At 52.6% G+C, this 24,142-nt stretch overlaps 8 protein-coding genes across 8 annotated transcripts; 3 read left to right on the forward strand and 5 right to left on the reverse strand.

Moving 5' to 3' along the window:
- Positions 1 to 261: 261 nt before the first annotated feature.
- CC77DRAFT_1007445 (hypothetical protein) lies at positions 262 to 1,780 on the reverse strand (the record flags this gene model as incomplete). The annotated part of the gene is made up of 2 exons (XM_018523484.1): positions 262 to 637; positions 687 to 1,780. 2 exons carry the CDS (start codon positions 1,778 to 1,780, stop codon positions 262 to 264), a joined length of 1,470 nt encoding a protein of 489 aa, XP_018387368.1.
- Positions 1,781 to 6,025: 4,245 nt separating this feature from the next.
- On the reverse strand, positions 6,026 to 7,917 carry CC77DRAFT_1007446 (hypothetical protein; the record flags this gene model as incomplete). Its single annotated transcript, XM_018523485.1, has 5 exons — positions 6,026 to 6,203; positions 6,258 to 7,230; positions 7,350 to 7,532; positions 7,598 to 7,703; positions 7,885 to 7,917. 5 exons carry the CDS (start codon positions 7,915 to 7,917, stop codon positions 6,026 to 6,028), a joined length of 1,473 nt encoding a protein of 490 aa, XP_018387369.1.
- Positions 7,918 to 11,015: 3,098 nt separating this feature from the next.
- Positions 11,016 to 11,703, reverse strand: CC77DRAFT_1007448 (hypothetical protein; the record flags this gene model as incomplete). The annotated part of the gene is made up of 2 exons (XM_018523486.1): positions 11,016 to 11,549; positions 11,599 to 11,703. The coding sequence occupies 2 exons, from the start codon at positions 11,701 to 11,703 to the stop codon at positions 11,016 to 11,018; spliced, it is 639 nt and encodes a 212-aa protein (XP_018387370.1).
- Positions 11,704 to 12,924: 1,221 nt separating this feature from the next.
- On the forward strand, positions 12,925 to 13,785 carry CC77DRAFT_765760 (hypothetical protein). Its single transcript, XM_018533118.1, has 2 exons — positions 12,925 to 13,685; positions 13,782 to 13,785. The coding sequence occupies exon 1, from the start codon at positions 13,018 to 13,020 to the stop codon at positions 13,528 to 13,530; it is 513 nt and encodes a 170-aa protein (XP_018387371.1). The 5' UTR covers positions 12,925 to 13,017; the 3' UTR covers positions 13,531 to 13,685; positions 13,782 to 13,785.
- Positions 13,786 to 13,944: 159 nt separating this feature from the next.
- Positions 13,945 to 14,898, forward strand: CC77DRAFT_1093427 (hypothetical protein; the record flags this gene model as incomplete). Its single annotated transcript, XM_018529678.1, has 1 exon — positions 13,945 to 14,898. One exon carries the CDS (start codon positions 13,945 to 13,947, stop codon positions 14,896 to 14,898), a length of 954 nt encoding a protein of 317 aa, XP_018387372.1.
- A 2,384-nt stretch (positions 14,899 to 17,282) lies between these two features.
- CC77DRAFT_1059863 (hypothetical protein) lies at positions 17,283 to 17,993 on the reverse strand (the record flags this gene model as incomplete). The annotated part of the gene is made up of 1 exon (XM_018528285.1): positions 17,283 to 17,993. The coding sequence occupies one exon, from the start codon at positions 17,991 to 17,993 to the stop codon at positions 17,283 to 17,285; it is 711 nt and encodes a 236-aa protein (XP_018387373.1).
- A 181-nt stretch (positions 17,994 to 18,174) lies between these two features.
- Positions 18,175 to 19,730, reverse strand: CC77DRAFT_757139 (hypothetical protein). The gene is made up of 2 exons (XM_018533114.1): positions 19,249 to 19,730; positions 18,175 to 19,112 (listed from the first exon to the last, which is right to left on the reverse strand). The coding sequence occupies exons 1-2, from the start codon at positions 19,465 to 19,467 to the stop codon at positions 18,357 to 18,359; spliced, it is 975 nt and encodes a 324-aa protein (XP_018387374.1). The 5' UTR covers positions 19,468 to 19,730; the 3' UTR covers positions 18,175 to 18,356.
- CC77DRAFT_1018955 (TBC-domain-containing protein) lies at positions 19,519 to 23,608 on the forward strand. The gene has a single exon (XM_018524730.1). It carries the CDS (start codon positions 19,994 to 19,996, stop codon positions 23,453 to 23,455), a length of 3,462 nt encoding a protein of 1,153 aa, XP_018387375.1. The 5' UTR covers positions 19,519 to 19,993; the 3' UTR covers positions 23,456 to 23,608.
- Positions 23,609 to 24,142: the final 534 nt, after the last annotated feature.

Here is a 24,142-nt window from a genome sequence, read left to right on the forward strand (position 1 = left end):
ATAGGAAAGACATGGAATTGACATACTGAGCACGATTTTTCTGTGGTCGCTTACAACATAACGAAACTTTGGAGGGACATAACCTTGAGGTCATGAGGTGCAAGCCTTACACGATTTTTTGAACGACCACTAGTCGCAAAACGAAAGTAATGAGGAAGATGGATACAGAAAATAAGAGATAGTCTTGGTGCAATCGTTGTTGGCAAGAATGTTTTTGGGCACGCAGAGTCGCCTAGATGCTGATCGACGCAGTCCTCAAGTTCAACCGGAAGCGTTACTCATGAAGTCGGAATACTGCTCACGGTTTGCGTGTCTCGTCTGAGGTCGCGCAATGTATGGCCTGGCAAGTTGTTGATGATATTTTCGGTAGTGCTTCAATCTGGCGTCCTGTCTGTTGAACACTCTCTCACACGAGGCGTTCTCACAGACATACACTCTACCACTGTGTTTGAGTCTCTTGTGCCGAGCCAAGTTGCCTTTCCGGTGCACGCCGCTGAAGGCTGTGCAGCAGTCATCAACGTCACAATAAATCTCGGATGATGCGGCGGACGAAGAGGTATCCGACACACAAGAATGCGTGTCCGATGTCATGCTTTCCGGCCTCGGCGACAATAGACCATGACCGGGGATGCTTGACCTAACAAGGTTAGCCATACGCTACAACAAACGGTAATTCCAACACCTACTCGGTATCTGATACACTCCGATACAAGGCACCTCTGGATGGAGCAATCGGCGGTGTCGCTGGCCGGAAAACAAAAATTGGGCTAGTGAACAACGGATTTCGCGGGCCTCGATTTGGCACTCCTTCTCGGGGAATACGGGGATACAAAGGCCCAGGATGCTGAGCGGGTATATTCTCACTCATGCCGTCGTTAAGCGTATCATAGGACGTGATGTACGATTGGGGGCCGTTAGGCGCCTGACGACCTGACTCTAGGTTATCAGATCTGAAGCTCGACAGCGTGGCATCTGAGATGCTACCAAGATATGAATTCTGGTTTCTGTCATCTTGTTGAGGAAGATGAGACATGTCGGGCGGCTGGTAGAAAGACCAAGGCTCTGGGTTGGCGCCAGTCTGTGTCCCATCAATCCCATTCAAGGGAAATTCAATGCCTCCATTGCCAAGACATCCGAAATCTTGAGTTGTAAGCATTGGCGACATACCCAAAAGCTCGTGAGAACGGTCTGCATCATGCATGGGTCGGTGTCCTGTGGTGAAGCCCGGAGACGAGGAGAAGTTGGGATCACGCTCGTGGCCTTGTAAGGGGTTTCCAATCGCGTGCTGGCTGTGTGGCCAAGGTTCAAGACGAGATGTGTCGTTTCGTGTGGATTCGAAAGAGCTCTCCCCGTCTTGAGTGTCATTCTGCCCATTCCAGTGGCGCTGGGCCTCGACCGTGTTTGAGGTACCAACCCTATGCTGTGTGCGAGTATCCGGCAGCAATCCACTGTCGATAATCTTTTCGGCATAGTGTGAGTGCATGGCTTGTTGCATTACAGGTCGATATCCACCTGGTTGAGCATTCGTTGCATATTGCTCCCCAGACACAGATAGGTAGAGAGGCCGTTCTGTCCTCTCTCTATCCCATTCCCAATGCGTGGAGGGTGTTTCGTTCGGCCTTTGAACGTCGTTTATCCATGCGTTGGGATACGAAGTACGGTCGTCGTTGCCAGCATTCTGTAAAGGTTGCGACCAAGAGTCAACTTCTTGAGTCCCGTATCCGACGGAGCTTGAGTCCACTGGGCTGGGGCGCTTCGCCCTGCGGTGACGGCCTGCCATTCTTCCGACTGAAGCACGGGAGTTGAAGATAAGAGATAGGTCTTTTGGTGTTTATTCGTGGCGTAGATGATGGTTGAGTGTGAGACTTTCCAAAGCTGCGGCTGTGAAAAAGATTGTCGGAAGAGATGCGATGCGATGTTGAGATGAATGCGAACTTGGAACGTTGGATTGCTTGTTGATAAGAACGCGTGAAAGATGAGGGGACGACCTGATGCTTGGTTCGAAGTTGGCGGGTGTCGAAGGGGACTGGTAACCGGTGGTCTTGATGTTGCTCAATGTCTTGACGATGTATCGTGGTGTGGATGGCACTTGGCCGCGAGGCTCAGATTGGATTATGACTAAGGCGCGCCGTTCCGATATGGCAGCCTCCCTTGGACGAGGTAGCTCTTGGCCCTTTCCTGGACGACAGCGACGGATCGAATATAGGAATGTCTCGATGACACTGGATATTTTCGACAGCCGGGGTGACGTAAGGACAGTTGTGCTCCCCAGTAAAGACTGTTGTCGCCGGACTGCCGTAAATGGTCTCGACTAGTGCGACTACAGGCGAAAGGAGAGGTATGCTTCGAACTTGAGGTGGGCTGCTGAGGCAACACTATGCGGGTGAGGAGTAGGAGGAAGAGGAGGGAGGGGAGGTGACGGCGGTGGTGGTGGTGACCTCGTGAGGTAAGGCTCGCGGTGCCGGCGACATATAATGGGCCCGTACGAATCGAGGACGCGACTTGGTATGGAGGACCTCGAGAGCCAAGGAGCGACTACGAAATCAGTGTAACCACATCAGCAATCTCGCTATTGGAGGGATTACGATTGACGTTTCAAAACGCGGTAAAAGAGTTTTGGCTGATCAGGGTAGTGCTTAGGAACTTTGGTGTCACCATGGATCTGCTATACGCACAGTCTGATCTTGACGACGGTGTCACGTTGGCCATCTGCCTGTTGCCTACTCTCACTACAACACGGCCGCCTCCGTTATACTAGCGTATCCATGCCCCTGGTATCATTAACGTAGATGCCCAAGCCACCACGATCAGTGCATCACAGATGTTTCCACGCGTGATGCTCAGTGGCTGCAGGTCGGAGAGATTCGTGACTTCGGCATTGAGAGAATGCCTGCCGTGGGATGCGCGCAGGGTATGTCTAGTCGAGGGCAGGACGATACGAGTGGCGATAGCAGGACGATCAAACCGCGTAGAGACTCGTGACAGAATCAACCCCCCAGGCTGGCGACAGGGCTTCACAGGAATTTGAGCCGCGACGTCCGGGCGCCCGGCAGCTTTTAATCGGCAAAACCTTACCAAGCGCTGATTATCACCGACATGAAAAATGCAGACGCTTGTATGTACGCGCAGTGGCTTGCAGCACCTTCTGCCGCGCCTACATACGCATATGCGTAAGTGGGGTACCAAAACGAGCCGGCGTCTCTTGGGAGAACATGTGCAACATCCAGTGCCAGCTGGAAAACATGACTACGGAAGATGGACAGGTAGGCGGTTGCATGCACTTTTCGCCATTGTTGGGCAGCAGTGCTGGGTACGTTTCGTCCTCACGTCAAACTTCAACTTTGGATTGGACACCTCGTATCCAGGCTACAGGTTTCGCCGTCTCAGTCAAACATTCATGACACTTGCGGTCAAGGAGCAAGCCAACATCAACTTATGACCACGTTCTATGGTTGGAGACTTGTTTACCATTCTCTGACGTTTCCGAGCATGGCGAAATCCTGTCTAAAGCCGAATACTTACACCACAGACCAGGTTATGCGCTCGTCCAGTCGACGGTCCGTGGCACACCCAGCCGCACCTCGACATGCAGCCGGATAGTCTAGACGACGAGCGCCCCTCGCCCATGCGTGCCCTCCACATGCGGGCGCCCATCAAGCATCGCGCATCATTTTTTAGCAAAAGTTATCGAATACATGCGCATCTTGTCAGGTGCAACGGCGTGGAGTACCAGAACTTTTGCATCGCTCAACAAGAGGATTGTGCTCTGGGTAGCCGCTGCTGCGAACCCAGCTCGAGTGCGCCGATCTTGAGCAGCCCACAAGACTCGGCCCCACATCGCATCTGCACTCTCCACGCAAGCAATCACGCAGTAGACCGCACCATTTTCGATTGTAACTGTGTATTAGGAATGGCCGCCGATCACATCTGTCCCTTTTGAGGCTCCTCCGCAACCGCGGCTACGAATTGGCCCTCAAAACCTGCAAGTCGAGCCGCCTCTCTACCAACGCGTCGCGTACCTCGGCAGCTTAAGCATGTCGATTCCTGAACCCATACATGTTCGGGCCGGACTGCAACGGTGTCGCAGTGACTAGGAATAGATCCGTGTAGTATTCGCTACTTTGCGCCGCGTCCGACTTAGCTGAAGAGCGAAGGGTGGTAGCGAGTGGCGCTGCCTCGTTCTAGCGCCTACGTTGCAAACGTCTCTGACAGCGGGACGCAGGGCGGCTTTCCGGGTTGAGAGTCCCGCATCCGCGATTCGAAAGAGTATCATCATCGAACTCGGCCCTTTCCTTTGGCACAATACAGATCTTAATCAAGCTGGAGCATGGAAAGTGGATCCGGCCCTCTTCCACTCCCGTACCATGAACACCTGGTGGACGAATTGCTCGTTCGCCCGACAAACAATCCTTCTCAATCACTACTTTCTGATTCGGATGTAGTACCCACGCAGCTGGCCGCTATTCAGTGCCGATCGCGCATTCTGTCATTGACGGGGTTTTGAGCGCTACGCTATCGGAAATCCAACTTGTACATCTGGTGCAGATCGGCTATCCATAGGCGCGTGACTCATTCAACATCCTACTGGTCATGTATGGAAAGGTACCGGATGTTGCAAAAAGTCTCTATCCATACCACCTTCTACTGATTCTTCAATCCCGTGCACGACCGCCGTATTGGCATGCTTGTCAGGTCCCAGAGTGCTGGACAAAGGTTGACGCGAGGCTCTCTCACTACTAATTAGGAAGGTGCATTCGTCACTCTTTCCCAAGATCACTTGTCAAGCCATTGGTAGATTTCGCCGTGGTAAACGCCCTGCCGCAGCAGCATTGAGTAGTACAACCGATACATCCAGCTGCAGAGCGCCCGAATCATGTTCTGCAAGTCTCCTGGCATGGCAGTATGAAGTTCATTGGTCTTTGCAACGACCCAATACATATTGCACGTGTCAACGAAACCGATCTTCCGGCTTCTCTCGTCCGGCGGTGAGAGCTTCGCATATTGCATATACCTATTTTTTGCCATCATGATCGCCGTCACTCTACAAGCGGTGGATGCGTTGGCAACGTCAGCGCGATGCTGAACGACATCTCAGCACTTCTACTCATGACGCACCCAGGCCCCTTGAAGCACTGGACTTGTATGTGCTCGGAAGGCCAGGTCTAGACTTTGTCGACGGTACTTTATAAACCCTATAGCTCAAAGCTTAAATTGACCACGAATGTCATGCAGCTAGAACTCTGAAGGACTAGGTATCGGGCCGTGGAAGCTGAAAGCATCTGGAAGGCCATGACGAAACCAGGGCCAATCACAATCAATCACCTGCTAGTCTACCGGCTAATAGTATGCCTATAATCCGAATCATGCGCCTTCGGAAGCACTTGCAGCATCTAATTGGATCGCGATGCAAGCAGCAGAGCCGCATTCTCGCTGCGCCCCCAGGATTCACTGGTTTCGCTGGGCTCGGAGGGCTTGGAGGGCGAGGGCTCCACGTGGGCGCATGGATTCCCAGGGCGTATTCTTACTTGGGCGCAAGTGGATTGGTCTGATCGGTGAGAGTGAAATGCGGTGTATGAGAAACCTTGCCGACATACCACAACATCGCCTGATGAAGCATCTCAAAACGTACTGGTCGACTCGCAGAGCCGCAAACGAGTGAGTCATTCTCAGAACCGGCTAACTTCGGCTTGCCTGGAGGTTACGATACGGAATCTACGAGGCGTGCCGTATTACTACTTGGCATAGCAGATTATGATGTGACAGTCATTGGATCAATGATTGGATACGTTTGATGCCCAGTATACATTAGATTCCCACCTATGGAATTGAAAAATGCGCACATGCGCCACAAACATTAGAAGCGTTCCAGCGCGGCAAGAGCACTCAGTGCGTTTGAAAGAAGAAGAAGAGGAGATAAGCCGCAAGCAGCCATGTGTACCACCAGGGTGGGAAGAATCCCAGCTTCCGATCTGCACCACGGCGCATTGATATCCGTAGTCGATCATAACCGTCGCGACTGGCGCGACTACTTCGCTCGTTTCTTAGGCTTTGCGTCCGAGATTTGATGTTTGTTCCACTCGTGTTTACGTGTGGCATCCGCGCGTCTGTACGCCTTCTTGCAGACACGACACGCTGTCCCTAACACGGTCGCCAGTGGGTTGTGGAAAGCGAGGACATGTCGTCTCAAGTTGCCTTTTCCATACCTGTAGTCAAGTCAATACCGATGGAGAAGCGAGATATGAAGAAGCGAAACGTACCTGCCACTAAACGTTTTGTTGCATTGAGCACAAGGCACTAGCGGATGATCGATGTCATCTGGTCTTGACGCGATGCGGAGCTCAGGATCTTGGTGGTCGTAGAGCTCAATGTACTTGCGCGACGGCTGTTGATTCTCAAAGAAGTTGCTAGCTGGCTGCGAAGAGTTCGGCTTGCTGACTGCTAGCATCGTGTGCTTGGCCTCTTCATCCGCAGTCTCCTCTATCCCGTACCCGCCACAATATCGCCATCCAAGGTTATCAGAATACGTGTAATCACCCAAGGGAATGCGTACGATGCTGTGCGATCGCCCATAAGGTTGTAGCACTACCCCATCCCATGGGAGAAGCGAATCGTTGTTGGGGTTATATTGTTCATTGTCTGTGGACGGGAGCGATACCGCAGAAGAGGAATAGCCGTCTTGCTGCATGTGGAAGTTTCCCGTTTCGGATTGCTGCCCTAGTTCTCGGAAAGACTCCACGGGGCTTGCTTCCGACGAGGTCGGAAGGCTGATGCGCGAAGCATAGTTGCAGTCTATGTCCACCAAGTGCGACTTTGACCAGTAGCCTCTGTAGGGCGAGACACTCTCTAGGGGCGATACCGTACTAGATGCCACATCTCGATTTGAATGATACTGGATGGAGCCAAGACCATCAACATCGGGTGTGCTAGGTGAAATGGGCGACGATGTATGTGACTGTCCATCGTGGGTCATACTGGGCGCTGTGGCGAAGGGCTGCTGCGTATACAGGTTCCAGAATAACATTTGATCCTCGCTAGGATTGGATGGCTGTAGCACTGAAGGGCTGGTGTTCATAACGCGCTCACTGGCTTCGTTTGAAAGCGGGTACGATGCTTGGCTGGCTTGAGTTGGAGAACCTTCTAACTCAGTGAGCCCATGGAATTCTTCAAGTTCCTGAGTGGGTATGTGCCGATCTGGAAGTTCGTGAATCGATGAGCCAGGAAGTTCTTGATCTTGCAGATATTCGTAAGGCGGTGGAGGCTCGTCGTAGTTGACGTTGGTGTAGCGTTGAGGATCCATCCGGTGGGTTCGGATTGAGAACTGACAGATCTTTTGAAGGAACTTTCCACACCTCCAGGTTGGTGCGCTATTGCTAGAGGACCTCTCTTCTCCGACAAGATCTTTTGAACACCACGGAAGTGATGAACTCTTGGCGTTACCGAATGGGATCGCGTAGAATTGACTGTGGCAGATGCACGGGATAGCACCAGGCCCAGTCGTATCTTCGACAAGATTGTGCCGAGTTGTCGAAATGCTGGGGATGAATCAGTATAATGCGCTCAAACTGGAACAGAGCGATGAAAGGAACATCCAACTCACTTACGTGATGTGCCAGCGACGTTTCGTCTCGAAGTGAATGAGCATTTTCAGAGTGCGGGGACGGTCTCGGATTATGTGGCGACGAGCCCTCGCAACTCCGGAGGACCTTATCAACCCCAGAGCTCGATCGAATCGATGGACGTCATGGCTAGCAGCAAACATGTAAGTTCCTTAAGGACTGTGCTGACTGGCAACAGGAACACGCGTTGTCGACCAGTGGCGCGACGAGTAGCTGTCGTCAGGAGGGCTCCAAGCTAGTAGAAGGACTACTTTGCAGCCCAACTCACCTTGTTGCCAACGGCAGCCTCCACCAGGGCCATTTAGAAGAAGGCAAAAGGTCGACGAGGACTTTGCATCGCACTAGACAGCCCTAAGTTTCAACGTATATGGGTAGACGTATAAACTTCCCTAGTAAACGCCAAGGTCGGGGTACGTCCTAACTTGGATACTAACGCGGCCAAGTAGGAACAGGTAGCTCGACCATCTGTTCTTGTTGCCTGGAGCCTCCAATGTCTCGGGCTGTCGAGTTGGTGATGGCTCGTTGGGCGCGCCAACATGATTGGCATGGGGAAGAAAGCAGGCGACGCCAAGGATGTCGTTGCCAATGTGGAGAGAGGGTTTGTCGATCGGGGTCGATATGAACTTTGTCCACACCGTGTTCCAGAACGGGCGCCGGTAACATAGGCGATGCTAAAGTCCTAGAAGTGAAGCGGAGCTATTCCTGGATACCGGCGGCAACGATAGGGCTTGCATCCCGAAGATGGTATCCGGTTGCTTTGGTATATCGTTCGTTGGCGATTCCGAAAGTCCAGGAGGAACATGCTTTGATGTGAGCGCTTTTCCGTGGTGGGCGTGGGGGTCAATCGGCCATCAGAAGCGGTTCCAGAATGATGCGGCTCTGTTCGAACAAACAAAGGGGTTCTTTTCAAACTCTCAAGGCTCGACCTTCTTTGGAAAAAAGCTAAGAGGCATAGCTTCAGATATATCGGATGCTTCGCCTTGACAATCGCAGTCTTCGAACAGCACAGCCATCGGCATGGGGCCAAAACACGCGGACCTCAACGAGAGTACCAAAACTGCCTTGAGGTATGCCTTGAGGTGAGGCTAAGCCAGATGGTGGATACTGTTACCAAGGTGAATGAGACCGGTGAGACGACATAGGTGTTGATGCTCTCGACCTAAGCCAATAGCCTCAACAGATTACAGAGACCGAGAATCGGTACGGCAAGCCTCAGTCGTGATCCACACTGCTGCATTGGACATGGATCGATTCAGTTCATTTCCACATCGTCTGCTACAGCAACGGGTACCCAGACATAGATGCTCTCCATCGTAGCGGCGCTTCGCGAAACCTCGGCTCGCCAAGAAGCTACGTGCTTCTCACAACATCAAGCAACGGCAGCCGCGATAAGCAGCCAGCATCTGCTATCTTCGAATGAGGTGGAGGGACGGCACACGGCACGAAACTCCCTCCCTAAGCACATGCGAAGCTGCCCCTTCTCGTGCAGGACCTGGAACTCAAATCGAGCCTCAGCCCTAACGGCATTGAGAAAATGCCCAGGCATCGTCTTACGATTACTACAGCCGGCCTCCGGGAGGCCTCCACTACCGCAGGACTACGCGTCCTAGCGGCAGGCGTCCCTGCACGCATGTAGTCCTTTAGATGAACAAAAAAAAAAGTGAAGCAAAGATCGCAAAAGATGCCAAAATCGGGAAGACAGCTTCGTGGGAGGTCTGGAGTTCGTTTAGAGCTTGTCGCACGACCACGGCCCAGATGTTTCCCCGCCTTTGACAGGCGCGGATAGATCCGCGCTAACGATTTGGAGCATGATGTCACTACCCGTCATCTTTAATTCGTCACAGCCGGAACCACCAACCATCACGACTGACTCGTCGGATATCATGGACATGCTCAGCGATAAGCATGAAAAGATTTCGGACTTGGCCGATGTGCTTATCAGGCCCGTACAATGGCCATAGAAACCTATTAGTGGGTCAGCGCCCTCGACCTGGATATAGGGTCCGCCTACCATGCGACATGTGATAGTCGTAACCCTGCTGGCAACCCAGGACCGAGCTGCAGGAACCACGACTCGGTGCATACTTCCCGTTCTGGTGGAGTTTCTTTCCACCACGCATGCTCTGGCACCAGGTACCAATGGTAGAACAGCTTCGTCGCATATTGTCAGTGTCGGCTGATATCAAGCTCCTTATGAGAGTCGAGTCTATTACGCGTAATCAGGTCCTTCATGCCAAAATTGGTTGCCTGTCGGCCTTAAAGCGGTATCGAAACATCATCGGTCGTACAGTCATGTGGGGTCTACTTTACCGATTGGATGGCATGCCTCCGTTTTGCCCTTTGCCGACATATCAATGTGTCGCTAGATGGCAAGCGATGATCGCCTCATGGTCCCCCATGAATGGAGGCAATGTGTGAGCGCCAACTTGTAAGTCTGCTAGTCCGACTGGATGATACCATGCTGCGGATCTAGCATGCATGAAACCTTGCAGCAGAACAGCCGCAACGCAAGACATTGGTATGCACGTTGGCAGATCTACTTCTTCCTGGTCGAGCGATGTGCCTGCATAGCTGACGCTCGGCAACCCAAGACGCCCTCTCCTTCTTCGCATGCATCACGTCAAAGCCTCCAAGAAGGACCTCATATCTTTTTTTGGTAGAAGCGAGCGCGTCCTTCTGTCATCGACTGGCTGACAGAGCTCTGTTTCATGGTGGTCCTCATCTCCTTGATATTGCTACCACACCTGATACAGTAACATGTCTCACTGGCCAACGCATACATTTCCGGTGACAGAGTCCTCCTCTGCGACTACCTTATCAGCATCGGGTGAGTGGTGGCCTTGCTTTCTGGTGGACGATCGCAATTCCGGTGAAGTTCCGGTGAAGTTCCGGTGAGAGGTGTATGTGTCATTTTCGCCGACGGGCAGATATGTCAGCGTCATGCGGCTCAACTACGTCGGATCCGAGCCGGAGAATATGGTTGATTGGGAAATTTCAACAGGTTTACAGCATGCAGAAACGACCAAGGAGAGAGATTGAGAGGAATTAGATTGGAAAGATCTTCCGAACGCCTAACTACGCGCTTGCTAATGCACTGCAAATGCGGTGATGGATATGCAAAGAAACAATGGCTGTACCAGCAGTCGTAGAAGGCATCAATGAAAATGAGAAAAGCGCACCAGCAAAGAAGGCTCCAAAAGATATCCTTCAACATTTCCATGTGTGTGAGAAATGACACCATAAGCGCCAGGCTGATAGGTGCATGTGAAGCCGTACATCACTACCGAAAGGAAGAAACCTGGGGCCAAAACCATAGCCCATCCATAAGCGCCCTTGACCACTGTGTATATAACCATAAGAAAGCCAAAAGTTATTTCATATCATTCCGTCGTGTTGTCATTAATGCGATGTTCCGTTATTTCCGTAATAGTATCCTCTGTGTCCACGTTGATGGTCGTATGAATCGTACGGCCTGTACTCCTCATACAATTCATCTCTGTCGTACACTTCTCCATCACTCCTGACGTATCCGACGGCGTCGTAAGGTTCGGGTCGTCGAGGCGCAGTCTGATGCGGAAGGAAGCCGCCAGTGGGTACCTGTTGTGGCTGTGCAACGGTACCTGCTAGCGGTGCTGTTTGGAACACTAGAGATGCGTTGAAATCCCTGCCGGATGTATCGTAGGTCGGAACTTGGAGATGAGTTGACGAGTAAGCAGTCCACGAATAATGTGGTGGATTGTAGGAGCCCGGCACTTGGTTTTGAGGATGTGTCTGGTAAGGTGCTCCATTCGAAGAGTGGTTGTTGGCCGTGCCGTTCGGATACGCTTGGTCGAGTCTTGATGAACGGTGTGCTTGAGTGTACGTTGGATCTCTGCTCGGATCGTAGGCGGGGACTTGTGGAGGTGAGGTCAATGCGGCCACACCAGAGGTAGACTACGTTTAGTCAGTTGCGAGCTCGAGTTCAAAGATCGTGACATCGTACGCTTTGGTGTGAGTGCCTTTGAGTGCTGCCGCTACTGCTACCACCGCCGCTATTACGACGTGATACATTTGAGTTACTCTGCGGGTAACGCTCGGGATGGCGCATCTTGTCTTGAAAAGGACTAACAGAATACGTGAGGACGTTATGTGTAGCGAGCGACCTCCAAGTGCGGAATGTGAAGAGCCAAAGAGGCAACCTAGGTCACCAGGGGGCTGCAGGAGGATTTTGACGGATACAAGGACGATCGATAGGCCAAGGAGTCCCCGTTCAGTCACCGAACACTGTTGGAACAAGTGAGATGTTGGATACTGTGACTCAACAACGATGATGATGGTCAGTTGAGGGGTGAATGAAGAAGGTTCCGTTGTTTCGTGGGCAGAAGCGTCTTATTAACCACCCCCTTAACTGCACAGCAGTCCTCCATCTTGTTCTTCGCGATCCCCATGTGCCTGGGGCACCAAGGCACACACACGTGCCCCGTGCCCTTTAGCATCTAGTACGCCTCCGCCAGGGGCGTACGTTACGCAGCTTCTGATTCTCATTTCTCTATAATTTCTTCAGTCCAGCAATGCACTGTCTGAGTCACGACAATCGTCCCACGAAAACCGGTAGTGGTTGCATGCTAGTTCTCCAGGAAAGGGCCTCGGCCTTTTTCCCTAGAATGCAATAGATTCCGAGGGTGGCGACTGACTCGGATGGTTCCTTTGCGCACATGCGTAGTCCAGCGAGGAGGAGGGCGTGGTGGTCTTGGAAGCTGGGCAAGCTAGCTGATTGGGTGGGGTAGCTAGGGCGCTCTCGCAAGATACCCACACCTGGATGATGGCCAAAACCACACACTGTGCCCGTGAAGCTTGCCACAAAAGTCAAATCGTGGTGGACCAAGATGATGGACCGAGCTGTGAGGAGGCTTTGACTACCGACCGATTGGTACAAACTAGCCTGCTTGTCTCAATGCTTGGTAGGCCCACCTTGCGACCCACAAGGTTGAGGGCTGATATAGCGACCGTTGGCCAAGCAGCGCAGGTCCACCCGTTTGTCAAATTTGGTATTGTGTGGTGGAACAAGGGCTATGGATTGGACGAGCCAATGAATAGACGTTGGAGAGCGGTTACCAATCACGGACACGAACGTGGTAAAGACTGCGTATGCCTCCATGATCTGGCTGACACGATGAGTGGTCAAAATAGCAGTTCGCGTGAAATTACGCGGTGTGGCTACTTCGCTGGCAGCTGAGAAGAGGAACATGTGGGTGTGTGGGGTGTAAGGCGGCGGCCCTTCTGCCCTACTGTAGAAGCTAGCTGCCGGTAGCCATCCGCAGACCGAGCCGACCCATTCGGTCCATAATCTCCAGTCGTTGGGCCGCACTGACTAGGCTTTAACGCCAAGTGTGCGGCGTCGCGATGCTCACTAGGCGCACTGATGTGGAGGCATACTCTTCGTGTAGTTTCAATTCGGACAACAGCCGTGCCAGTAGACTATCTTGTGTCAATGCTTCTTCTTCAAGCCACAGAGGACTCTCGGATGATCTCGGCAAGTTTAAAGGGCGGTTGGAGCTTGGATTCCAAGAAACTGACCGCTTCTCGGCCAGAATCCAGTTATGTCCGTCTTACTCTGAGACATGACCTGCTGTCAGCCCATAGTGGACTTCCCTCGACTTTGCGATGCTGCAGATGCTTTCGCAAGCATTACCGCGTTGTCTCTCAGCTCGAGTGCGGCTTTGAACTTCTGGTTCTTCTCATGGGGTTATCTTGGCAAGTTTGGGCGGGACCGTTGGAGAGGGAGGGAACTCCTATACGTCGGGGGTTGTTTATCGTTTTGTACCGGAATAACAGATGGCTGATATCTGTTAGCAAGAACATGCCAGAGAGCACGTTCCAAGCAACTCAATGCAAACGTGAGACTGGTAGAGCCGGCAACAACAGCTCGCTATAGACTTTCAATGCCACATTTATCTGAATCTGACCAGTTGGGCCGTACTACTATGCTCTTGACAGACGTAGCTGACTGCTCCTTGTAGAATTCAGGTAAGCAGCGTCCGAAGAGCCCGAATTGCTTCTGAAAGGGTCGCGCTTGACAATCCTCGACGTGTAGGTATGTCCCTGTGGCACATAGACGCGAAAGGCTCCCAGGAAGGCGCGAAGGGTCAAAAAGGCAGTTGAAGCTGATATTCTTCCCTCACTGAGCTCTTTGGTATTCACAGACGAGGTGAGAGGGGTGGAACGCATCAAACGGCATGTCGCCCGCGTGGAATGGCGACTAGCTTTATCTCCACTTAAAGCCGCCCGACCCCAGGGCTGATCTCATCGCAACCTTAACCGCCGTCGCGCGACTGTCTTGCCCCATAACATGAACGGTCTCGATGCCCTCCCACCAGAGATTCTCTTCAACATCCTCTCGTACACGGAGCCCATCTGTAATCTCAACCTCACGTCTTACCCGCTCAATGCGCTCGCCGCTACCAATAAACAACTCAATGCCGTGGTCGAAGAATACGCGCGCAACCTCCTCAAGCGCCATGCCGACATTGTACCACCGCGCAATGCAAGAGTCTTCACATGCCGCCGCAAATGGCTAGCAGAAATATGTTACTTCTGCAAGAAACCCAGTAAAAGGAAGGCATGTCTCTACAAGACACTCGTATGCTGTTTCAAATGCGACAAAGCCGAGTTTCCAAAGATGGTACATTTCCAATTCCCCTCTCCAACCTGTCCAGAAGACGGCAATGCTAACAACACATCCTCACAGACAATGACCCAAGCAATTCAAGAAACCCACCTCTCGAAACTCGACCTCTTCACGCCCTCCCCACTTCATCCCACCCTTCCACCTCTACCAACCGGCCTCTACCACTGCATGGGCGGCACCGCAACCATGCTCTCCACCCCGCACGTCCAAGCCCGCAAGACCTACATCCACATGCTCCTCGGCTCCAAAGCCACCGACGAGTCATATATGCGCCCGCGCCCCTCGGCCCACGAGCGCATAATTAAGCACCTAAACATTGAGTACTTTGAAGGGCGTGGGTGGTGGCAAGCGCCGGACATGGAAGACGAGGACTCTTGCGAAGGGGATACTGGAGAAGGAGAGGGAAAGAAGAAGGGTAGAGGGCCGTATAGTATGAGGAGTGCGGAGAGTAGGAGGGTGTATGCTGAGAAGGGGCTGAAGAGGGAGTGGTTGGCGTTGGGTATGGAAGAGCATGAGAATTTTATGGGTGGTGTGAAGAGGAGGAGGGGGAGGGTGGGGATAGGGTGGAAGAACAAGGGGGGTGATTCTATGGAGAGTGCGATCGCGATTGATTGAGTGAGACGGTTCTAGGGAGGCTGTGGCTTTGGGCGCATACTAAAGAGCGGTGCAAAAGGAATGCAGTAGCAGACGATGCGCAGATGCATTAATTCCTTCCTGGGGTGTCTTTGGAGGCGTGTTCCTAGAAGTTCCGACTATATGTTGGCGTTCATCTATTTGGCGTACCACATGATGGCGTTATTGTACGAAACCGTACCGGCCTTTGCGACTACATAGACCGAATACCCTACATATTTCCGAAACACATATCGCACAATAATACCTCGTGATATCAATCGCGACTCTCGCTTAGCAGAACACCATACTTGATCCCACTCTCTTGATCCTACTCTCTTACAAAAGCAAACAGCTTACGGGTACAACTTTGCTTACAGCGGCTCTTAGACGACATTAATAGAGGCCGTGCAGCTAAGCGATACACCGCTTTAATATTGTGTAGGAGAAGGCAAAGTAATGTTGGTTCCTTAAGACTCCTAGACATCTGCTTGCGACATACAGTAAGCGAAAGTGACTTATGAAACATTTTGTATCAAGCATCTATAAAGAGGTTAGAAGCATCAAGGAGAGAGAATAATTTATAGTAGTTATTCTAGCGTAGACTGGAGAAGGAATGTAATGTATAAGCTGTTAACTAAGATTTATAGATAACTTTTCCTCGGTTTTAGAGACAAAGTTGGTTTAATTGATATGAGGATCTGACTGCCAGCCGCCCTTCCAACCTTTCCTTGAGAGACACTTGTTGTGACCAAGCTTGGAAAACCTTCAAGCTGAAGACCTTGCACCATCTAACCACCAAGGCTTCCAGATACCACCAAGGCCAACCATAGTCCATCCAACTAGTGAGCAAAGCAGTATCATCTTCAGCCAACACCACACCAAGACGTTCAACCATCCCAGGGGCCGCAACACCCTCAGAGAAGACAACAAGAGGCCCGGTTTGGCGCCGAAGCACCATTGACCGTCTGTCCTCCAACCTTGTTGCTCGATGCATGTCGAAATGGTTGAAACGTCCAATGTGTGAATGTTGACCTTCAATGATACCGACTCAACACCACTTTATTTTTCTGATCCAAACCGCAACCAACTCAAGGGCCAACCATGCAGACTGTCCTGCATCCCTGTGCCACAACTTGACTTTCCATGCGCAGTGTATCGGTATCGGGAGTGGCGTGAGACTGTCGACAGTCGAACCGGAGCCGGTGCCAGAGAGGTTGGTGCCTATGCCGGGATGCCGTCGGTGTGTTGCATGTCGATGAGACGGTGTGTGTTCGATGTGGTAGTTTGGTAGACCGAAGGTGACATGTGTGTCAGTGTAGTTGAAGGCCGAATCGAAGCGAGGTATGTATGTTGAACCGAGGCGGGTATGTACGAGGCATGTGTGAGGCGGCGATGTTGATGTTGATCAAGGCGAGGCGAGATGTTGGAAGGGTATTGAAGTCATCGAGACTGTCGACAGCCGAGTGGGGGTGCAAGTGATGCTGATAATCATGATGTTTGTTGGTGATGAATGATGTCATACATCATGAGATCTTGGTCAAGGTCTGAAAGTGTTAGCAAAAACATGAGGTGGAAGTGAAGGAAGAAATGGCATACTTGAAGCATGAGACCATGATGCTGAGAGTCGACTTGGTTGGGAGAGTCGATTTCATGGAGCGAGTGGGGAGAAGGAGTGAGAGAGGTGGGGGAGGGGGGTTTATATAGACAGGAGGAGGGCCGGCAGATCGCCGGCAGTCGGTAAGCGAGTCCGGAGAATTGATCAAGCGTCGTGGTCTGTGGGTAGTTCGCTGCCTGGAGAAGGTTCCAGGCAGGCGATTTGGTGGGCGGTGTAAGCGCGGTCGTAGGTGAAGGCGGCTTTTGGAGCGCGATATCAACTTGAGGCACAGGCCAAGCGCGCGAATTATGATGATGAGCTACCTGGTTGGCCTGCGATGTCGGACTGACTGCAAGAACGTTCCAGTAGAGCGGTGATGAAGGTGCATAGGGAGAGGTGAGAGCGCGTGGTGACTGCGAAAGTGCTAGATGTTGTCGATGACCTCCGAGGCGTGCAAGACCAATAGAGAGCGAGCTGAGACTGGACGCCGGTATGTCAATAGACCCTTGCCTGCGATGAACAAAGCGAAGAACGTGGACTAAGAGAATGAGTGTATAGGAGGCGGAAGTGACAGTGACAGCGACAGTGCCGATGGAATCGGTAGAAACATGAGATACAGGCGACAAGATGAAGGAATTAAAACAACGAATAATGCGATGCAGGGTATGTGATAGAGCGAAGCAGAACGGAAGTTCTGGATATCATGGCTATTAGAGCTCTATGCTACTGGACAATTTCGGATCTAGTAGTGCGACTCCAACTCATGCCATCACGAAAGCTACGCTCCACCTCAAGAGCTGACAACCGGCAACGTAACTGCGTTGAGTTCTTCTAGATATGCACCTAGCCGTCTCCTCAACTCAGCTTCCTTTCCGACCGTCTTGGTGAACGTACTGTGCGGTCCCTTTAACTTGGCGTCTTCCGCCTCTTCCTCATCCGTGAGCTCCTCGCCAGCTTCCACCTCGCCTAATCGAAACTTTACCCGCCCGGCAATGTCCTTTAGTGGAGCCAGTGTCTTCTCTTTCTGCTCCCACTCAGTACCCCAGGTAGGTTCATCGAAAGACATTGTGATAACTTCCAAGCTCTTGGCCTTTTCCAGCAACATTTTGACCAGGTCCGCAAGCCACTCATTCACTCGATATGGCCAGTGTCGGAAATCTTTGGCAGTCCCTGGGATTTCCCACCAACTCATCCTTACATGAACTTTTTTTGCTCTCTCGATGACACTGAGGGAGATTGGATCAATACTCTGGAGAGTTGGCTTTTGCTGTTGGACGAATCCCAGTGTGACCCTTGGGAGGAAGTAGGCGCGAATCTCGTCGCAGAGATAGCGACAAGTAACGAGTAGTGCTGTTGGCGGGCCGGTTCGATCAATAGACGTGACTGCCATCGTGCGGAGTGGATAACTTTTAAAGTCCCGGCGACCTAGATAATCGTAGATCTCGTAGCGCAGTTCTATTGGAAGACGTAGAAGCGAACACGATGGAGCGCCTGATGCCATGATGAACAGATGTTAATCTGGCGGAAGACAAAGTTGAGTGGGTGCGTGAGCTCCAAGATGTACTGTGAAATTGATGGAGACGATTATGGTTATTTGCGCCTAGTCAAAATGTGGAATACGGTCATTGAGGAGTCGTGGATGGTAACAGTTGGACGTGGTTGGTGTTGAGGTGTATGAACGATGGACTAAATTCCATAAAGGTACTGATGATTTCAGCATCACGCTAGTGATGTGGAAGAAATCATTGGATGCACGAGATGGCTTCCTCTCCAACAGATGAGAGGTAACACGGATCCGAGACGTGGCACAGTTCTAATGCGCAATGACGTAGCACACTCGCCTTCGCAAATGTTATTTGTAAGATCAAAGGTGTTCTACGTCCAGATGTTCGTTGATATCGGACTCGGCTAATCTGATACTACAGATCGGACAGTCGACAAGCAACTTCTTCTGGACGACAGGCTCATGGTCCTCGCTCACTAGCGGCCGTTTCTGGCCAGCTTGGAAAGATGTTGAAGCCTCATCCTCTGCTCCAATGATAATGGGCATAGCAGGGGTTTTACCCTCCACTTTGACGTCTTTTTTGATCCAGTTATCCAGCTTATTCTTCTGTCGTCCCGCGCGCTCTTTGGTGCTCATGGCCTCCAATTGCTTTTTGGTCGGCGCTGGCTCTTGCACCTTCTGGAATGTCCCCCCACACTCGGCCTGATGTCTCGAGTACCACGTGTCACCCTTGCCAGGAGCTCGGTTCATGCTTCGCTTGACCAGGCCAAAGTATGGGGGCTGGTTCTTGCAAGGCCCGTCGCACTGCCAGACGTGTGTTCGGTAGCTGTCGACTTCATCGTGAAAGGTGTGGTATATGGTGACTTGATAGTTGCCGTGGTTGTTTACGGCGTCTGCGAGCAGCTGGAAGCCAACACCATGTCCAGTTCCATCATCTCCGCGCGAGTGCTTCCACGAGGTGGTGATAAAGAAGTAGGCATGAATCGACTCGTGGAGCAGGGTGTTGATGGTGTCGGAGCGTGGACGGTACTGCAGCAGAGGTGTCGACAGCTTCAGACGGATGCGCGTGAACTTTCCGGTCTTGGGGTCCTTGGATAACTCACAGATGCCAGCGCACTGTGTCTATTGTTAGCCGCTGTCTGACACGGCAGTCTAGAAGCGTGTGGGGCAACGGTCCGGACACGAGGCCGGCTTCAGAAGTCGTGGATGAGACGGTCGCAGAAAGCAATTGTGAAGCGCAAAGAAAACCTACCAGAGTCAAGCGCGGCGACCAGATGACTTCAACACGTGGGAGGAGTAGCTTTCGGAAGTAGAGGAGATTATACAGGGCGAACAGCTCATGGACGTCGACAAAGGGCTCGCCGTTGTGCAGAATGGCGTTGATGCCGTCCAGGGCCTCAGTCTGCTCAGGGGACAAGGAGTGCAGGGTCGCAACGGCCGCCAATGCAGCTTCCTCGTCGGTGACGGGCATGGCAGATGCGAAACATAGTTCGGCGTGTTTAGCAGGCCAGGGTCTTGGGAATAAAAGGGAGATCGCCAGGGAACGTGTTTCGGGTGGAAATGTGGCTGTAGGGCTGCAATGCTGCACAAGCACAAACCCGACCTAGCGGCTCGGGAATGATTGATTGCTTGACACCACCCACACCCAAGAGTCGTGCCTTGTCTGTGCCGGTGCCCCTTGCGTCTTCATAACTTGTAATATCCGCCGTGTGCTTTGTCTGCCCCTGAGGACGTGGCATTTTTCAAAGTCTTTTTGCAGCTGCTCACACATACAAAGAAGCGTGGGGCGACGAGTACTACTAGAAGGGATCGTCTCGCCATATGACGCAGCGCCTCCACTTGCATACGAACCCATGCACGCGAGAACAGACGTCCACCACGCATAACGTATACACACGCACATTTCGACGACTGCTCCTCTCCGCACCATATTCGCTCCGACACAGTCTCGCCGCCGACTACACGAATGGGCGTGCTTGTAGTGAGACTCTACAAACATGGCGGCAATCGACCCCCCGCGCGCTGTTGATCTAGTACGGACGGCTTCGCAGAGCTCCACCATATCCAACCCACGAAACCGCAGCATACAGCGCATGCGCCCCTCGAAGCGCTCTTCCAACACGTCTCTCAGCCGGAGTCGCAGCCGGGCACCCTCTCCCGAAGTCGACACCAAGAGCCTCACCTCGTTCCCCTCGCTGTCGCCTAGCCCCGAGACGTCGCCGGCACAGTCGCGCGTAAACGGCTGGTTCCGCTCAACACCACAGCCTGAAGAAAGCGTCAAGACGGCAGAGAGCAGGACGGTTGCGTCGCCGGATACGGTCAAGGCGGTCCCCCCGCCAGACCTCAGCAAGAGCACTACGCCCGTGTCTACTGTTAGGAAGGTCACCAAGTCGACACAGCAGATAGTAGGCAGTCTGGTCGCAGCCTCGTCCGCCACCAACGACCGCTCCGCCCTCTTCGACGACACACCCACCGAGTCGGCCAAGGTCCCTGGAAACCTACACTTCGCCAGCGACGAGAGCATACAGGATGCGCTGCGGCAGACGGGCGCAGTGGCCCTTGTCAAGCAACTCGCCGGGGACCTGGCCCAGCGCGATGCGCAAATCACCGCCCTGCGGCGAAGAGCCGAGGAGCGGGAGCGCATGTTGAGAAAGATGCTGCAGGAGTGCGAGGTCTCTAACATGGACATTGAGAACCGACTGCGCGAGCTGGAGAAGAGCAAGGACCAAGGCAATGGCCTCACCAAAACGCGGACGAGGGGCGATAGCGCAGCAACCGGATTGCACCCCGACGACCCCATGGAGGACAGACTAGCCAGAGCCATGGAAGACGAACTAGCTGAGCATCCCGATGCTCTGGGCATGGACACGGGCAACTCAGCGCCACAAGCAGAAGTCATGTCCATCAACTCAGTCGTGTCGGAAACGCCAAGCAAACAGAACTGGAAGAATTTCATTTGGACTGGTACGAGCAGAAAGAGCAGTCGCGCTCCCTCTGTGGCTAGCAACGTGGACAGAGAGGCAGAGACTATGGGACATACACGATCACGCGCATCTAGCGGAGCAAAACCACCACGGAAGGCCCTCGCCAGCGATCTATTCGTACCTCCCACTGGTGCTGTGCCCGCCTTGCGCCGACTCAACAGCCAGGAGCATGCTACAGACGCATCGGCGCGTAGATCATCGTCGACGTCATTAGCAAGTTGGGCGTTGAAGATGGTTGCAGGCAACAACGCTGCAAATACTAACAAGGCCAATACTGTGCGAGGCCGCAAGTCCACTGTTTCGGATACTGTTGACCGCGCGCCTTCTATGGACTCGACCAAGACTGCGCAGTCGGCAAAGTCTTCGCTGGCAAGCACACAAAGGCGAGGCCGTGCCTTGGGCCCCAACGGAACTATCAAAAGCACCACGACAGAGCAGCCCAAGAACATATCCAACGGCCTCGGTCCGACTCAGCCCACCCGCGGAATGAGCAATCTAGGGCCTGTGGAAATGGACCGAATTTTACCAGAGGACTCGCGCCCACCGACACTAGTACAGCAGCACAACAGATTTATTGGCAGCAGCGAGTATTTGACTGATAGATTCGGCTTCATCTATGACCAGCGTCGCAAGAAGAGGCAGAGTGAGGCAGCAGCCGAGCTCATCAGGCAGAAGCGCAGTAGCAATGTCGAATCACTCGGCGACGGCAGGACTGCACTCAATCATCTTGCTCTGGATGAAGATCCAGAACACGCAAGTGCCGCTCCTGTAGACCAGAACGATGGCACCGTACGCCCATCCAGCTCCGACTCCGACAACCAACCGAGTCAGCCAGCTAGCAAGACCTGGGCCGACTACCTGAAGCTAGCCACGCATCCAACTGAGCTACTGTCACATACTCCAGCTGCAGCTGCCATCACCACAGTAGAGTCTGCTGAAGGCGAGACCTCTTTCAAGATTGGCCAGAACCAAATCACGTTAATGAAGCGAGGATCCGTACCGACAACAAGCGTCAACCCAGAGCCATCACCCTCACGCATCGTATCAGGTAATGCAGAGCTTTCAGTCACAAGTACCTCGCCAGGCCCGTCTACACCCATCAGCCAATATCCGCCGCAGCTTGACCCCGTCCAGTCCCTACTGGAGCAGATGAGTGAGCTACACGACAATCTTCAAAGAGAAAGGACTGTCAAGTGGAACGACTTTTTGCGAAAAGTACGTGCGCAAAACAAGCGCGAAGGCGACGTTGCCAGTATCGGCGAGAATGGCAAAGCTAATGCAATGCCTGAACAATTTCTTGCCGATGGTGAGTTGGTAGGCATCGCAGGCTTGGGTAACAAAGGCAAGATCGGGCGTGCCAAGTGGTTGGAATTCCGTCGCCTCGTTCTGGGTGGCATACCCGTCAATATGAGAGCCGCCATCTGGGCCGAGGGAAGCGGTGCGCTGCATTTGCGTATGCCAGGCTACTATGAAGACCTGGTGAACAATGGCGAGGATGACCCTACCATTGCAACGCAGATCCAGATGGACATCACCCGCACCCTTACCGACAACATCTTCTTCCGTACTGGTCCTGGTGTACAAAAGCTTCAGGAAGTACTCCTCGCTTACTCCCGCCGCAATCCAGAGGTTGGCTACTGTCAGGGCATGAATCTGATCACTGCATGCCTGTTGCTCATCATGCCCACCCCGGAAGATGCGTTCTGGGTTCTCACTGCGATGATCGAAGAGATTTTACCTCAACATTACTATGACCAGCACCTTCTCACCTCCCGCGCCGATCAATCCGTCCTTCGCTCCTACGTCAGTGAGATTTTGCCTAGGCTATCAGCCCATCTCGACGAACTAGAGATCGAGCTCGAGGCCCTGACCTTCCAATGGTTTTTGTCCGTCTTCACGGACTGTCTCTCCGCCGAAGCACTTTTCCGCGTCTGGGACGTCGTCCTCTGCATGCACGACGGATCGACCTTTCTCTTCCAAATTGCGCTCGCACTGCTCAAACTAAACGAGAAAGCCCTCCTTCAATGCGATACTCCAGCCGGCGTATACCACTACATCAACCATCAGATGACTAACCACGCCATCAGTATCGATGGCTTGATTCAAGCATCAGACGCTCTCGGAAAAGTCATCAAGCGCAAAGACGTCGAGGAACGCCGTGCGAAAGCTGTTGCTCATGAACAGGAACTCATGCGACAAAGAGAAGAGGCGAGGCAAGAGCGCGCGAAAAAGAGGGCTAGCAAGGCTTCCACCGACAGCGCACCGCTACCTACGCAACCAGAAGAAGACACAAAGTCTCTCTCGGCTAGTCTTGATGCCGAACTGTCGATGCGGACAAGCCCCATGGCCACGCCGCTTAGCAACGCGAGTCGACGATCTGAAGAGGAAGAGGACGCAGAGCTCATGAACCAGAGTCTGGAATTGACAAATCGGACGCCGATGCCTATGGACGAGGAGTTCATGTGGCGCGGCTAAAACAGTTGGGTCTTCACAGTACATCACACTTTTTTCTTTGTTGTACACATTGCATTGTCGCCGGCGTTTACTGGGCACCATCATTATACCCCCGCTGCTGAACCGCTGAAATTGGATATTCTGGACATGGATATCCCCTTCTTCCTCTCTTCTTCTCTTTTAGCGTGTCTTTTCTTTATTAGAACTGGCGGGTTTATCGTGCGTGAGATGAGCCATACATACGAAGATGAATACTAGAACATACTTTTTTATCCTTATTTTGCGCATGCGTGATGTCGAAGCCTTCCAGCTCAATGCCTCAATGTCCTGAACATCCGGTGGCCGTACTTGTTTCCTCTCCATCAAATTAGTGAATGAGACTTAGATCATTGCGGAAAGGTCGAAAGGCGTATATGACATGCACTATTCTGTTTTCGAGTTAGCGGCTATCCGTAGTCTTGACTCCTACGATCCTCCGTCGCTGGTCACTTCTGCTCCATGCTTTGGATCAAACCACAGACGATCCTGACATATACTCAGGCCTTCAACGATTCTACGACTTGATGGTTCTTCCTTTCTTTGCATATTCGCCTTCTCACTCTGAGTTCGACAGGGTCTCGTCTGGCCGACCAACAAGTCTACGGACGAAGGCCCAATGATCTCGGATCGCAATGATTCTCTTATCTTTGGAGATGAGTGGAGAGACAC

This window comes from Alternaria alternata (genome assembly GCF_001642055.1).
Source record: "Alternaria alternata strain SRC1lrK2f unplaced genomic scaffold CC77scaffold_7, whole genome shotgun sequence".
NCBI classification, from domain to species: domain Eukaryota; kingdom Fungi; phylum Ascomycota; class Dothideomycetes; order Pleosporales; family Pleosporaceae; genus Alternaria; species Alternaria alternata.

Coding starts and splice junctions, on each gene's coding strand:
- CC77DRAFT_1018955 (XM_018524730.1), top strand. CDS start 19,994: ATGGCGGCAATCGACCCCCCGCGCGCTGTTGATCTAGTACGGACGGCT.
- CC77DRAFT_765760 (XM_018533118.1), top strand. CDS start 13,018: ATGTGGAGGCATACTCTTCGTGTAGTTTCAATTCGGACAACAGCCGTG.
- CC77DRAFT_757139 (XM_018533114.1), bottom strand. CDS start 19,467: ATGCCCGTCACCGACGAGGAAGCTGCATTGGCGGCCGTTGCGACCCTG. Junction 19,113..19,248: donor GGTCGCCGCGCTTGACTCTG/GTAGGTTTTCTT, acceptor CAATAGACACAG/TGCGCTGGCATCTGTGAGTT.